The following is a 16,260-nucleotide window of genomic DNA, read 5'->3' on the forward strand; positions in this document are numbered from 1 at the left end:
ATTATTACTTTTTTGCCATTTTTCCAACAAAACTGACCATTGATTTTCTCAGATGAGGAGACATGAAAGCAAAAAGGCGGCCTAGAAGTAGTAATTGTCCTTGAAGCCTTCCCTGTACTCATCAAGAAAAATCAGTTAGATTAAGACAGCAGATAAGTATTTTAGAATTATTGATATAGAATACAGAATAGAGAAGTTAATTAATATTAATACAAAATATAGAAAAACCTTAAAAAATATCTGTGCTTAAAGGGATAATCCAGTTATATTGAAAATTCCCTTCTATGTAACAATTCTTGGATGACGCTGGATAAACATGGCTGTAACTATATCCCGATTTTTATAGTGTCTGTTCCATTATATCCAAAATCTTTATGATCACATAGAATCAATTTATTTTCAAAAATAATATTCTTCATGAGTAGAAAACAAGATAGGCTTTTGGAAAAAGTTGGAAAATATAATAAAGTGACAAGAAAAAGTTTATCTATAATCCCTCTATGCTTAGTCGCTCAGTCGTATCTGACTCTTTGTGACCCCATGGACTGCAGCCTGCCAGGTTCCTCTGTCCGTGGGGATTCTCCAGATAAGAATCCTGGAGTGGTTGCCATGCCCTCCTCGTAATCCCTCTAATGAGGGATATCCATTGATAATATTTTAGTATTATCTTCTTGTTTTCCAGCTTTCTCTCTCTCACTCTCTTAAAATAATCTTCTTTATGGTTTTTCCCCGACCTCAAGTATTCTTTGAAAGCATGATTTTTAGGCTGTAAATAAATGTTCTGCAGAATTTTAATCGATGCCAGTCATTCTCCTTTTGAACTTTATGGAGACATTTAACTTGTTGCCATTTTCCTCTGATGGAATTAAGGCTATGATACACTTTGTACATTAACTTCTGTGTGTGTCTCTGATTGTGTTCTCAGATAGATTTCCAGAAGTGGACTTATGAGGTCAAAGAGCATGGTATGTCTAGACTGGTGATGAGTACAGCCAAGATGCCCTTTACAAAGACTGAACAGCCTACTCTGCCTCCAGCAGTGCGCAGCGTTCCCAATCCATTGTCGGAGTCCTCCTCAGACTCTAAACAGGGATTGTTTTAAAAGTTGACCCGTGGAGGGGGGAAAAAAGGGAATTCCCTGGTGATCTGGTGCTTTGGAAGGACTCTGGGCTTCCACTGCAGGGGGCAAGGGTTTAATCCCTGGTCGGGGAACTAAGATCCCGCCTGCTGCAGTATGGACAAAAGTAAAATATAATAAAAGTTGACCTTGGGGCCTGTCTCCATCCTTATAAGATAAGGTATGAGTAGAGAGGGGACTTTGCCTTTCTGCCCCACCAACTCATACCCATGACCTCCACTGCATCAAACTTCAAATGTAATGAATTCCCAAATTATGTGAATAACAGATGCTAAAGAGGACTGTCACGAAAAAATGAAAAGGCTTTGAAAAGAGTTTCTAGTCTCCATTGATTGCTATATATTTTTAAAAATAAAAATATGGTTTTTGTTCTTTTTCTTATTTTCACTCTTCCTATGAGAAATTAAAAGAAAGTACAGAAAAATGAAAGAGAAATAAACTGACAGTCATCCATTTTCCCACAATCCAGCTTTAACCACTGTTAACGTTTTGGCATATTTATCTTCTTTTTTAAAGTTAATGTTTGGAATATTGTACAAACAATACATGCATATATGGTTTTATCATTTTAAGGTTAGCATATTATAGATCTACTTCAAGATTTCTTTATTTTCTACCTCATCCTAAACCCCCTTCCACCTTCCTAAAGGCCCTCTAGGTTCAGGTTTGTGAGAATATTTCCAATCCTTCAAAAGAAAATATTTTTGCATGTGCAAATGTATCTCTTGGAAATATAAACTATTCCCATCATGCATTTTGCCAATTTTGCACCAATGGTAATTCTGCTGCATTATTTTTGTATCTTGCTTTTTTTTTTTTTAAACCCCACTCCATTCTATGCTTCTGAGATTCATCCACGGAAATACTTGTGAGTTAACCCATCCCTTTTAATGTTACACGATTGCCTATTGTACCTGAATATTTTGCATTTTCATTTCCCTATTAAAGATATTTTCATTTTTTTCCTCTGTTGCTAACACTGTGGCAGCAACCCTCTTCAAGAGCACAAGGGAGTTTTTCTCCACTTAATTTCCTGGAAGTGGAGTTGCTAGATGAGCTTTTTCAATTTCAGTAACACCAAATTGCTCTCCAGAGCAGCTGTAATGTTTACAACCTCACCATATACGTACTGGAATGTCAGTCTCTTCTCACCCTTGGCAACATTTTGTCATTCTTATGGGGGGAAATCGGTATCTCTTTGCTTTTATTTCCAAGTAATGGTAAGGTTGAATATCTTTCTACACACTCTGCAGCCATTTGAATTTCCTCTTTGGGAAGATACACTGCAAGACTGTTTGCATCCATATTTGTAATATACATGGAACTGACATTTTCTTTAATTCTGCTGTTCTCATTTTGGTATCAAGATTAGACTAGCCTCATGGAATGTGTTGGATGGACTACTGTTTACATTCCCCTGTAGTTTGCTTTGTACAGCTCTGTTTTGTTTTTTGCTTTTCACAATTTTTTGTGTGTGTACGTATCATTCTGGTAAAATTACCTCGATCTAGGCATTTTGGCAGTTGGAGTCAATCTTCTATCTCACTTTTTAAGTTTGCATGGATGATTGTCGGTCTACTTTTATTCTTTTTGGACCAAGTTTTGTAATTTGTATTTTTGTCAAAAATTACCCCTTTTATCTAGGTTTTCAAATTGACATAAAGCTGTTCATTGTATACTCTAATGTTTTCTAACATTTTCACTCTATCTGGTGCATCCCCTTTGCCATTTATAATACTGCCTACATGTGTGATTTTCTTGATCAGTTTTACAAGGAGATTGTCTTTTGTCTTTAACAGAACACAAGTTTTTGGTTTCCATAGTCAATTTCATTTCCTTTTTTCATTTTACTCTTCTTTCTTTGCTTTTTAAAATTTTCTTTCCTTTTATTGTCTCTTCAGGTTTTATTTTTCTACCTCTTAAACGGAACACTTAAATTTTGTTTTCTTGCTTTGTGATAAGTACCCTTAAGACTATAAATACCCCTCTAATTGTTCTAGGTAGATCTCACAAGTTTTATGTCAGGCTTTTATTGTCATTTATTTCTAAATATTTTTAAATTTCTGTATTGGTTTTCTTCTCATGTGTATTTTTCTGTTTCCAAATGTATGTTTTTTTTCTTTTAAAGATGTATTATAAAATCTTAGAGTAAAAATGACATATAATAAAAAATAAAACAAATAAGCTTAAGAAATAAAACTCAAATGTACGCTGATGATTTTCAATTTTATTTTATGTGAGTAATAGATGCACATGATAAAAACCAAATCATTTTGTCTTCCTGGCTCCCTCCTCAGAAGTAACTGCAGTTACTATTTAAGGTATATTCTGTGAATCAAACGGGTTTCTTTTTGGCTCTCTTTTTGTTGTTGATTTTTAATTTTACTTCATTGTGGTTTGTGAATACAGTCTGTAGATTCTTTGGAATTTATCGAGGCTTCCTTTGCGGCCACTGTGTTTGAAAAGAACAGATGTGCAACGTTCTTTGTCTAAAATACAAACCTGACCTCATCACTTCCTCTCTGATAGCTTCTATGGTCCTCAGGTTAAAGACCTACTGCCCTAGCCTATGATTTTGCCCCCAGCTTCCTCGTTAGCCAAACCTTGAGTCATGTTCTTTTGGTACAACACATTTACAGACATGGGACTCGTACCTCTGAAGCTCATTTTTCAAAAAAACGCTTGTCTTGTAGCAGACAGTCCAAAGTCTGGCACTGCAAAGGCTTATTGAGCCAATTAGAAAATGGACTGTCTTCTGAGGGTGGAGTCACACTTAGACAGGAAGGTCACCCAGTGAGAGGTGGTCACTCCCTATCAACTCTAATCCTTACTCTCTGCTTGCTTCTCCTGAACCAGCCTGCCTCATGAGACCTCTGGTTATGGCACTCTCCATGTCAATTTCTCAGCCCTTTCCCTCTTCCCTGCCTCTGCCTGCCCACTACCGTGGATCACTTCACAGGCCCTCCCACCAATGCCCTCCAGTTCCTTTGCCTTCTACAGTCAGTTGCGTAGGCCCAACCAAGACCCACCCCAGGATGAATCCATGCCAAGCTTCTGTTCTGAGGCTCCTGACATAGGGATGGGAGATTGCGGGAAGGACCAGTCCTCTCTACACATTTATCGTTTCAACCTTAGCTGAAACCTCACTTCTGCATTCTCTTCAGCAAACCTTTTGACTCCATTCAAGTCCCCTCGCATTTCCCCAGCTTCTTTATTCAGCAGAATGACAGTTTGCTAATTTTTGGAGAAAATAGAAAATATCAGGGGTGAGCCTTTATCAAGTCATTTCACCTCCTTTCTTCCTGTTTCAGGGTGTCTCTCTTCCTGTCTAGGGTAAAAGTAATCCTTTTTATGTCCTTGACCCCATCCTCTCCTGTCTCCCCTGTTTTCGTTCTATTTTATTCCCTCTGCTCTTGCATCTCCTCTTCCTAAACCATCTTTCCTAAAAGTAGTCAGCAACCCCCACTTCAGCTTCCATGCATCCACTTCTCTTGGAGGCCAACAAGCTTCCTCCCCTCTCTATGGGCTCTTATTGGCCCTCTGATTTTAAATTAGTGTCACTTCTTTCCTGATCTCTCCAGAAAGCTGATGATACTGACTATGCCCTACTTCTCAAAACTCTCTCCTACCTATCTGCCCCGACACCATTGTCTTTTTCTCCTCTTTCTACCTCCTTTCTAGGCCCTTTTATCTTGAAACATCCCCAGCGTTTTCTACTCCTGGTCCTCAGTTTTTATTTCTCCACACACCAGGAAGCACACGATTCATTACAAACGGGTGTAGTCTCTACCAAGCTTTGCACAAACACGGCCGTGGGAAAGTGCAGGCTGATTGCCACTACATTGCCTCACTTTTCAAGAGCTGTCAGATTCCTCAGAGTTTTAACTGAAATGCTTCTACTTTAAATATGGATGATGAGCTGAAACTTTGCCAAAAACTTTGCAGGGTAAATAAAGCATAGATGGTCTCATGAGGGTTGTTCTTTTCTTATTCGACTGCCCCTAAGGCAATTTATAAGGTATGCTTTATTAGTAGTGAAAATTCACATTTACTGAGGGTTTACTCTGTGCCAGACACTCTTGTAAGTGGTTTGCATTATTAACTCATTCAGTCTTCACAACAACCCTATCAACAAAGTGCTATTATTATCCTGCTTTATAGAAGGAGCAAACTGAGGTGGAGAGCTTCAGTACTTTGCCCTGGGTCTCAAGAGGTTTTAAGCAGGTTTCAAATCCAGATGGCCCAGCTCTGGAGCTCAAGCTTTTAACCACTATACTTTACTGCTTTCCTCCCCTTGTAGATGAGGGAACTGAAGTCCAGAGAAACTGAGAAGTTCAAGATCACAGGAGTGGAAACCCCTCAAGAAGTGACTTGAAGCTATCATCACAGGGATAGACACTTGTACTTTCTACTGGTCTGTCATTAGTTACCTGTTGCCCCTGCTAGACTGCACGGCTAGCACTGAGACCAGGGACAGGAATACAAATATTTGTAAATATGAGTGTCCAGGAGATGCAAAACAGTCCTTTCACCTCTGTTAATAACGTCATTTACTTCTCACAACAATCCCCAGGTAAGACAGTAGTTAACATTTAATCACTTCCGTGCGTCATTATCGGAGAAGGCAATGGCACCCCACTCCAGTACTCTTGCCTGGGAAATCCCATGGGCGGAGGAGCCTGGTAGGCTGCAGTCCATGGGGTCGCGAAGAGTCGGACACGACTGAGCGACTTCACTTTCACTTTCATGCACTGGAGAGGGAAATGGCAACCCACTCCAGTGTTCCTGCCTGGAGAATTCCAGGGACGGGGGTGCCTGGTGGGCTGCCGTCTATGGGGTCGCACAGAGTCGGACACGACTGAAGTGACTTAGCAGTAGCAGTAGCAGTGCGCCATTATAGCTTTTAAATCTCACAAACACAGTTTCATTGGTACTATTATTATCCCCATTTGACAGAATAAGAAACTGAGGCTCAGTGCAGCTCAGTGACTTGCACAAGATCCGGCAACCAGTACGTGGCAAAGCCAGGATTCTAGTTTAGGCTATTTGACAACAGAGGCCTCGTTCTTGACCATGGGCAAACACTATCTGTTCTAAAGACGGGAAACTGCCCCAGGACAGAGCATTAAGTTGTGCCCGTGGAATCGAACCCACTACCTAGGGCACACAGCACTCTTCTCCTTCCTCTTCTTGGGCCGCGGGGTGCCACTGTGAGCTGGAAGGCGGAGGACGAGAAGAGGAAGCCCTTTCCCATAAGGTACAGAGAGTCGCGTAGGATGCTCAAACTCTGGACCTAATTGACAGATCCCGCGGCACCATGGCAACGGCGCGGGCTGCAGAACGGAAGTGCGTCACCCTATGGGAGGGCTAGATCTGCGATGGCAACCAATGGGAGCGCCACATCCGCGTTCGCCCCGCCTAGAAGGAGGGGCCGAACCCTCCTTTCTGCCTTCGTCGTCGTCTGTGAGGGCTGCGCTTGGGCGCTGTGGTGGGTAATCTGGGCGTCCGGGCGGGAGGCTGAAGGGAAAAGAAAACGGCAGCCTCGAAAGGCGAGGGGCGGGCAGCAGGTGCGGTCAGGCCCCGGGGTCGGTCCCGTGGTGTGGCACAGTGTGTCGCCGGGGTCCGGGGGCCTGGGGCTTCTCAGTTCCTGGTGGGGAAACTGAGGCCCCGAGAGGGGCAGGCTGGAAGCTAGGCCCTTACACGGAGACAGACGTTTTAAAGTCGTAATATTAGGTGAAGAAATACTTTAAATCAGAATATTAGCTGTAAAAGCGAAATACAAAATTGACTAATCTGAATAAGTACGGCCTTCCACTGACCATGCTTTCAGTGTTGACAGCCTCTGTGCTTTCCTACTATTTTGGGTACAGAACTTCTTACCTTGTACAAGTGCGCAGCGCCTTATTTCAAAGCCCTGAGGCTACATGTGTTCAGAATGCCGAATTTCTCGAGTTTTCCAAAGGTAATGTACATGCATTGTAGGTCCTGTCATATCTTCAGCAGGGTCTTGAGCAGTGTCTTGTAATCAGATACTTTTTTCACAGCTAAATATATGCGTATGTACACATATACATAGGGGTTAAGCAACAACCCTAAATAACCTCACCTTAGGTTAGATCAGGTTTTCAAACTTAAAAGAGTTGGTTTTGAGAGTGTGTTCGATTTGAGAATTGCAGAGAAGGAACCTGGATGATAATTTTATTGTTCACTCATATTTCTTGAATATTTGAACCGAGGGTGTCAGAATTCCTAACTCTGCTTTTGTATGGTCACTCCCTGTCTCCATTACTAATTCTGTTGCCTTCTACCCTCTCAGCCTCAGGTTCCTCATCTGTAAAATAGGATCATGCTTTCTTCATAAGATTCTGACAAGGATGAAATGAGACTGCACATGAAGCATTTACACTGTGTCTGGCACTTGGCACAGATGGTTATGTTTGAGATTTTCTTATTCCACAAACTTTTCTATTTATAAATTACATGGGTAGGTAATACATATCCATGGTTAACCCCTGCCCCCTTCATAGAGGCAACTGACTTCAATGCACAAACAAGCCTGTTTTTTACCCTCTATTCCCCCCCTGCTTTTCCCCCAGATTATAGCACTGTATACCGTTCTGTACCTCTTCCTTCTTATTAGCATTAATTTTGGCTCTTCCTTAACATACTTATATCATTTTCTTTTTTTTATTAAGATAGTAACACACAACTATAAGTTTGAAGAACAAAAGTACAATGACCATCCACCACCTAGTTAAGAAATAGAACATTATCATTTTCTCAAAGCCTACATTGAATTCTTTTCTTCCCTCCCGGAAGATAACCACTGCCCTGAATATTGTGTTATCATTCCCTTGTTCTTCTTTGTAGTTTTTAGTATTATCTCATTAATGCAATGTACGGATTTGCTAGTTTTTAGATTCTATATAAATGGGATCCAGATATATATTTTGTGAGTTGATTCTTGCACATAATGTTACGTCTAAGAGATGCATCCATATTGCCATGAGTAGCTCTACTTCATTGCTGCTTTGAATTCCATGGTATATTTATAAATGCCTTTATGTAGATATTCTTGAGTTGAAACTGTTGCCAGATTTTTGCTGTTACAGCATGCTACTTTTACCTTAGGAAGTTTATCAACGTACTTCCTGAGGTAAATGTGAAAGTTTCTGTAAGGCATATACCTAAGAGTGGTTTTGTGGGGATATCAGATTTGCTAATGTTATCAAATAAACATCTGAAGTAATTAGAAGGGCTTATACTCTACCAGCAGTTGAGGCAAGTTTCAGCCTCAACCATTTTTAAGAATGTATGCCTGTCTGATGATGGATAAGACATTAGTCACTGTGGTTTAACACTTACTTGCCTGGTGCGAGATTGAACCTTTCTTATCTTAATTTATTAATCACTTGTGCATTCTCTTCATAAAATTCTCCATGTTCATTTTTCTCTTCCAGTTGTCTTCCTCTTACTGATTTGTAAGAGTTGTTTTTTTTTTTGTTAAATCTCATTATGGATCTTTTGTGGTTTAAATGTGTTTCAAATATCTTCTAGTTTGAGCTTGTCTTCTGTTTCTGACTCCCCTGCTTTCTGTTTTTGGTGAGCAAAGTTCTTAATTTTAACAGTCGATTTATCAGTGTATTGTATGGTTTGTTTTTTTCATATCTTTTTAAAGAAGTCCTTTCCTACCTTTGGGTCCTAAAGACAAACTCCTGTGTTGTCTAAAAGTTTTATAATGTTCCTTTCTTATGACCTTAACCCTCAAGAATTGATTTTTGTGGATACTGTGAAATAAGTGTCTAATTTTATTTTTATTTTGTTCATGTATGTATAATGGGCTGTCCTGGCACCTTTCATTGAAAAGTGCTTTTCCCTGAAGTTCCATTTCTGCAGCATGCCAAGTATCCATATATATACCCTTTTCTATTCCTTAGTTGTCTGTTCTGTTCCATTGGCCTTGTTTGTCCATTTCTGTACTATTATCACAACTTTATTATTATTATCACACTTTATTCATTACTCTAGCTGTATATTAAGTCTTGGTACCTGGTATGACAAGTCCTCCAGGAATGTCTTTGCTGTTTTGTGTTTAAATTTTCCGTATACATTTTAGAATCATCTTGTCAAATCACACACAGTCATGCCCACCAAGCCTGTTAGGATTTTGATTGGAATTGTTTTGATTCAGTTACATTGGATCACTTTGAATTTTAAAGTAACTGCGTTTAACTTTTCATCCTTAAGTGTTCTGTGTGCTGTGGTTTTTGTAGATGTCATTTAGTAAAGGAAGTTTCCTTTTATGCCAAGTCTGTTAAAAGAGTTTCTATATGAATGAATGTTGAATTTTATCAGCTATTATTTTCTGCATCTATTAGGATGATTGTGTGCTTTTTCTTCTTTATTCTACTAATATGATTGTTGATGTTGTTGTTTAGTTGCTAGGTCATGTCCAGCTCTTTTGCGACCCCATGAACTGCCAGGCTCCTCTCTCTATGGGATTTCCCAGGCAGGAGTACTGGGGTGGGTTGCCATTTCCTTCTCTGGGGGATCTTCCCAATCCAGGTCGCTCACATTGATTTTGTCCCCTGACCCCCCCAGCTTTATTGAGATATTATTGACAGATGCCATTTGATTGACTTTCAGTGTTAAATCCTTGCTTGATCACTCTTTTTATCATTCTTTTTGCTTTGCTGGATTCGGTTTGTTAATTTTTTTGTTTAGGCCTACTGCATCTGTGCTCATGAAAAATATTGAACTTTTCATGTTACTTTCTTTTGACGTCTTTGGTAGGTTTCCGTGCCCAACTTATGTTGGCCTTATCAGATGCTTTGGGGACAGCTTGCTCTTTTTCCGGCTCTGTGATAGTTTGTGTAACATTTGAAATTATTTGTTTCTAGAATACTTGGTAGAACTTCTTGATAAATCCATTGGGACCTGAAGTTTTCTTTGTGGGAAGATAAATTTCCCATAAAATGTCTATAATGGTTATAAAATTGTTTATGTTTTAAAATAATCATTCGTTTTGAATGAGTTCCTATGACTGTATACATATTTAAAATTCAGGTTATTTTAATTTGTCTATAATATCTTTTTAAAACGTTTGTGTCTGCATTTGGTTTCCCTTTTTCATTCCAAATGTTATTTATTTATAAATTTTATCTCTCTTCTTGAAAAATCTTGTCAGAGGTTTGTCACTTAATTATTTTTTTCAAAGAATTAATTTTAGTTCTGTTGACCTTTTCAGATATGTACTTATTTTCTGTTTCATTAATTTCTGGTCTTTGGTTTTTTCGTTCTTTAACTTTCTTTGTATTTAATTTGCTGTTATTATTTTTATAGCTTCTTGATATGGGTGTCTAACTCACTAATTTTCATGCCCTCCCTCCTCAAGTATATATAAAAATTTAAGGCTATTAATTTCTTTCTTCTGTTTTAGTTTCCTTCTACTGGTTTCTGTGTGTAATATTTTGTTATTTTCAGTTCAAAATATTTTCTAATTTCCATTAATAATTCCTCTTTAATAATGGCTTATTTAGGAGTATGTTTCTTAAATTCTAAACAACTTTTCTAGTTTTCATTTCTGGTTTCCACCTGTATTGCATTGCTGTCAGAGAACATACTCTGAATGAGACCAGTCCTTTACAGTTTGCTGAGACTTGCTTTCTGGCCCATATGTGGCAGTTTGCAAAATTATTCTGAGTATGCTTAAAGATTCTGTGTTCTGTTGCTGTTGGGTGCAGTGTTTTATGCATGTCCATCGGATTAAGCTTTTTGCTGCGTTTTACAAGTCTTTTCTATAAACTTACAGATTCTTTCTATTCATTTTATCAGTGATTGAGAGGGCTATGTTAAAATCTTCCACTATAGTTATGGATTTATGTGTTTATTTTTGTAGGTCTGATTATTTCTGCCTTAACTGTTTGGAGGCTCTGTTACTAGGTGCTTAAACATTTAAAATTGTTAGAGCTTCTTTGGAACCGAACCTTTGTATCATTTTATGGGGACCATCTTTATCTCTATTAATAATTTCTGCCCTAAAGTCTATTTTGTGTCATATTAATATTTGGTTAGTTGGCAGAGTGTGTATTTTCCTATCCTTTTACTGTAAATTTTTTGGCATTCTTATGTTTTAGAAGTAACTTCTATGTCATATAGCTAGGTTTTATTCATTATTCAATTTGGCAAGTTTTTGATCTGATTTAACAGCCTGGCTGCATCATCTATTTAAAGACCCTTAATTTGGAGAACCTGAGTTTCCATAGTCTCTAGGATAAAAGTCCACAGAATATTCTGTTCTTGTCCCTGGAACAACCACTGACAATTAAGGGTGTACTCAGTACTAAAACGGACTTCCCAGGTGGCTCAGTGGTAAAGAATCCACCTGTCAGTGCAGGAGACGTGGGTTCGATCCCTGGTTGGAAAGATCCCCTGGAGTAGGAAATGGTAACCCACTCCAGTATTTTGCCTGGGAGATCTCGTGGACAGAGGAGCCTGACGTGCTACTGTCCATGGGGTTGCAAAGGGTCAGACATGGCTGAGCAACTGAGCATGCACACACAGTACCTAAAAATAGAATGAATGAATGAGATATTCTATCCTAATGATAGGAAATACAGTTGGCCGGACTTGAGCACTGGCTGGAGCTGAGTCAACCCCAGAGAAGAGAAGGGTCAGAATTTGAAGATCAGGTCTGTGGTGTCTGAATGTCTGCATGGGCTGTAACACCGAACCAGTGCTTCCGGAAGGAGGAGGACTGCAGGGAGGAAAAGGGTTGAGGAAGGAAAAGGTGGGTTCAGTTTAGGATTGGTTGAGATTGAGATGCTGGTGAGATATACTCGAGGGTAGCTAGCATTCAGGCAGAGGGGCTGGTCGTGAGATAGTGTGTCTTCCTAGTTCTGAGGCTCAGCCAATGATGCCTTTAGAAAGAATAGTAACCTTTTTGCATATCTCCTGGTGCTAGTTCTTGACAAACCCTTGGTAGTCATATTTCATTTAAACTTCATCGTATGTGTTAAAGATAGTATCATCCCCATTTTATAGATGAAAAGACTGAGGTTAAGCATATTAGCTAAACCTGTGTTTTTTCTGTGTTATATTTCTCTAAGGTAATAGTGACTTTCTGATGAGATCATGGCATCATGGGAAGTGGATGTTAAAACCTCAGGATTCCAAGCCCCTCCGCAGTCAGAACTTCCAGAAAAGACCTGGAGATCTGCATTTGTAATACACGAGTTGGGTGATTCTTAAGATCAGGCGAGTCTGGCACGCACTGGTCTCGGAGCCCTTTGTGTAGTTCTAAACCCCAGGTCTTACCCCTGCACTGCACCACCTCTCTGTGGCAGAAGCAGGCCTTTAGATCAGACTTGTGCTTTTTTTAAAATCAAGGCTCATTTTATCAGCTCTGATCTTTGTGGTTTGTGGAAAGATAGCGTTTTAGTAGAGAGCAAGGAGATTTTCAAAACACCCTGCAGTCCTAGCACAACAGTTGTTTTATCAGTGGTGTGGGAGAGGAGAGGGAAACCAGCTCTTATTGTTTCCTCTCATCTCTGTAAGCAGTGAATGTTATTCTAATTTTATAGTGAGAAATGGGACCTCAGCTAAATTTATCCCAAACCATAGACCTGGTGGGAGGTTGAGCCAACTTTCAGACTCAGAATTGTCTACTAGTAAAAATAGCTAACTTTTTTTTTTTTTTTTTTACAATCATTTAGACTGTTACCCCCAGGCTCCTATATGTATTTTTTTTTTAATTGAGGTATAGTTGTTACACAATATTTTAAGTTTCAGGGGTACAACAGAGTGATTCACAATTTTTAAAGGTTATACTCCATTTATAGTTGTCACAGGCTGTTATGTTCTTTGTTCGTTTTTCCTCATAGTAATTCTAAGGAGGATGTTTCTGTCCTTTTCACTTAACAGATCAGAAACTGAAGCGCGTAGAGGGTCCATTTCCCTATTTCACGCACCCGTGTGGTGGAGCAACCTGTGAAACCTGGCGTTCTGGCTGCTTCCAGAGTCCATTATTTTCACCAGTTGTTGTTGTTTAGTTGCTAAGTTGTGTCCGACTCTTTTGTGACCCAATAGACGGTAGCCTCTGAGGCTCCTCTGTCCATGGGATTTCCCAGGCAAAAACACTGGAGGAGGGTTCCATTTCCTCCTCCAGGGGATCTTCCCAATCCAGGGATTGAACCCACGTCTCCTGCATTGGCAGGCAGGTTCTTTACCACTGAGTCACCAGGGAAGCTCAAGCTTCTTACCTCTGCACAGTGCTGATGTGCTTTGTCCCTGGCTTGTGTCCTTTTCATCTTTGTACTAATCAGCGTGATGAACTTGATTCTAGAAACTGTCACAAACTTGTAGACTGGAACACAGCATGGAGCATCGCTTCTGGTGTGCTCGGACGTGACTGGATTTCCTTTGCTTCCTTTTTTAGTTCCTCCATCCATGCAGGGCAACACGAGGAGAACGGGCATCATGACCGATGTCCACCGGCGATTTCTGCAGCTGCTGATGACTCACGGTGTGCTGGAAGAGTGCGACGTCAAGCGCTTGCAGAAGCACTGCTATAAGGTCCATGACTGTGAGTACCCTGCCCTGCTCCCAGGCTGCTCTGCCGCCGTATGATCAGGGGCTAGTGATGCTGGGCTGACGCCGCGCACCCAGTCCACCGATGCTCCCGACCTGGGCATTCAGGTCTGTCACTGTCTCACACCAGCCCATCTTGCTCATCTTCAACTCTTGATTTTTTTTTAAAAGTAAATGTGACGCTTAGCCCAGTGGCTAAGAATCTGGACTCTGATGGCTGGATAGTTATGGTTCACACTAAAGCTCTAGCGCCTTCTCTAGTCCGAGTTTCTTCACTTCTAAAATGAGGATTTTTATTTGTACTTGGCACCCGAGGTGGCTCAAAGGCTTAAGAGACATGATACGAGCTAAACACCTGGCATGGAAGGTGCTCCCTTGGCTATTGACGTAAGAGGGCAGCTTCGCACAGCAGTGAAGGGCACAGCCTTAGACTTGGCCCAGCTGGTAAAGCTCATCCCTGCCTTGGGCCAGCTGTGGGCATTGGGAGCGTCTTCTTAGTGGGTTGTTGGGAGAAGCGAAGATAACACACGTGGAGCACTTAGAGACAGGACCTGGTTTCCGTAACTGGAGGGCTCAGGAGAAGCAAGAGGATCCATTTGGACAGATCAGTGAAATCCACCTTCGTAGATCTTACTCAGCTGAATGTCAGTGTGGGTAGATCTCATTGAGTGAAAAAGTTGGTAAATTATACTTATTGTACAACGTCATTGTGCTAAGTATTTTGTAAAACGTAACGATCTTTACTGTTCGTGAATACATACGTCTGCGTGTAGAAATCTAAAAGTGGAGTCTTAAAGGATGTGGGGTGCGCTGTGCGGTGCTTGTCTTTGGGGAGAGGAGGAGGGGGATCATTTTGTCATTAGAAATCAATGGACACCTCATTGTCTATTTTGTTCTTTGAAAAAGCAAAAGACTTGAAGTAAATGTGACATTATTAGGATAGTGTAGTCGTTGTCCTGATTAACAGGAATAAGTGTTTTTTTATTGTATGTTTTTGTCTTTCTGTAGTTTTGTGAGTTTTTTTGGCTGTATCAGACCTTAGTTGCGGCATGAAGGCGCTTCCTTGTGTCATGCAGGATCTTTCATTGCGATGCGCGGACTCTGGTTACGGTGTGTGAACTCAGTAGTTGCAACATTCAGGCATAGTTGCAACATTCAGGCGTAGTTGCTCTGCGGCTTGTGGGGTCTTAGTTCTGTGAACACGGATTGAACCCAAGCCCCCTCCTCCATTCCTGCATTGCAAGGCAGATTCTTAACCACTGGACCACGAGGAAAGGCCCTCTTTTGGTATTTTTAATTTTCAAAAGAAGTAGTGAGCTAAGCCAAGAGGGCTGGGGTAAGGTATGAGCGGGGCACTGGGGACACTGGTCAAGGGACCTGAGACCAGCTGCCTCGTTAGAGAACTGGAGTCTGTGGTGTGACGGAGGCAGAAGCCAGGTCCCCAGGAGCTGAGGGGGGGGGAAGAGCAGTAAGGGGAGATGGCAAGTACAGAGCAGTGTCCTTCCTGATGTGCAGGAGGAGGCGGACAGAAGAGGGTGGCGTTTAGAGAGGAGGCAGGTTTGAAGTGGCTGGTCCGCTGATGCGTTCATGGGAAATTCTGGGAGCTGGATGGTGCATGGCAACAAGTTAAAAGCTTGGCGGGGCCCTCAATAAGGAATCCCTTTAAACTCCCCTCGATCCTTTGTGTCCAAACTTAATTGACATATGAACCTTGGGAAACTTTGGATAAGAACATATGCTCTGTGGGAAGAGAACGTGTTCTTGTGGTGTGTAGGTTTACAGGTTATGAAGAGCCTGTAATTGTTCTCCATAGTCATGGGTTTGTTTGTTTGTTTGTTTTTGTTTTTTAACTCTGTGGACATTGCAGACCTTCTGGAAGGATTTGAAGCAAGACAGTGACATAGTTATTGCTATGCTTGAGACTTTCCTCCTGGTGAAAATATATCTGCTCTGATTGCCTGTACTGTGGTGGGTCGGGGTCTTTGGTGAGAGCCTCAACCCTCTCCAATATTCTTGCCTGGAAAATCCCATGGGCAGGGGAGCCTGGCCAGCTGCAGTCCACGGGGTTGCAAAGAGATGACTGAGTGACTCATACTTTCACTTTTCGCTTTTCCTTTATAGAAATGGAATATTACACCTGTCAAGCTACCTTCTCTTGCTCTTTAAAAAATACAGCAGGACTTTAACCCTGGCCATCAGTGTCCTCCAGCGATAGGCAGAGTCATGTTTTTCTTAATCTTACTTACATGACAGTTCCGTCTCTCTTTTAGTTTCTTACCTAAGTTCTGACCTTGAGCTTTATTGTTGATGGGGAAGTTTCAGAGCTGACTGTAAGGAGCTGTATGATGCCTCAGTACTAAGAATGAAAGTGTTTTTGCCTTTATCTGACCTTTAAAGTTGTCATGACCTAATTTAGGAAAGTCCTGTAAAATGTGTCTAGGAATTGATTTATTCCTCGCATCTCATGTACCGTTTCTGTTCATCAAGATCTGGTTATGGCTAGGATAGTCAGGATAGAACTGTAGATGTTTTCT

The 16,260-nt window shown here is 40.8% G+C and overlaps 1 protein-coding gene across 1 annotated transcript in view; it reads left to right on the plus strand.

The window, feature by feature from the left end:
- The first annotated feature begins 6,577 nt into the window (after window positions 1–6,577).
- Window positions 6,578–16,260, plus strand: part of NSMCE1 (NSE1 homolog, SMC5-SMC6 complex component) — a 35,335-nt gene continuing 25,652 nt past the window's right edge. The window contains exons 1-2 of the mRNA XM_052664304.1: window positions 6,578–6,626; window positions 13,575–13,721. Of these exons, the coding sequence (XP_052520264.1) occupies window positions 13,586–13,721 (136 nt within the window). The 5' untranslated portion in view covers window positions 6,578–6,626; window positions 13,575–13,585. The remainder of the gene's footprint in view (window positions 6,627–13,574; window positions 13,722–16,260) is intronic.

The sequence above is a fragment of the Budorcas taxicolor genome, chromosome 2 (genome assembly GCF_023091745.1).
Source record: "Budorcas taxicolor isolate Tak-1 chromosome 2, Takin1.1, whole genome shotgun sequence".
Lineage (NCBI taxonomy): Eukaryota > Metazoa > Chordata > Mammalia > Artiodactyla > Bovidae > Budorcas > Budorcas taxicolor.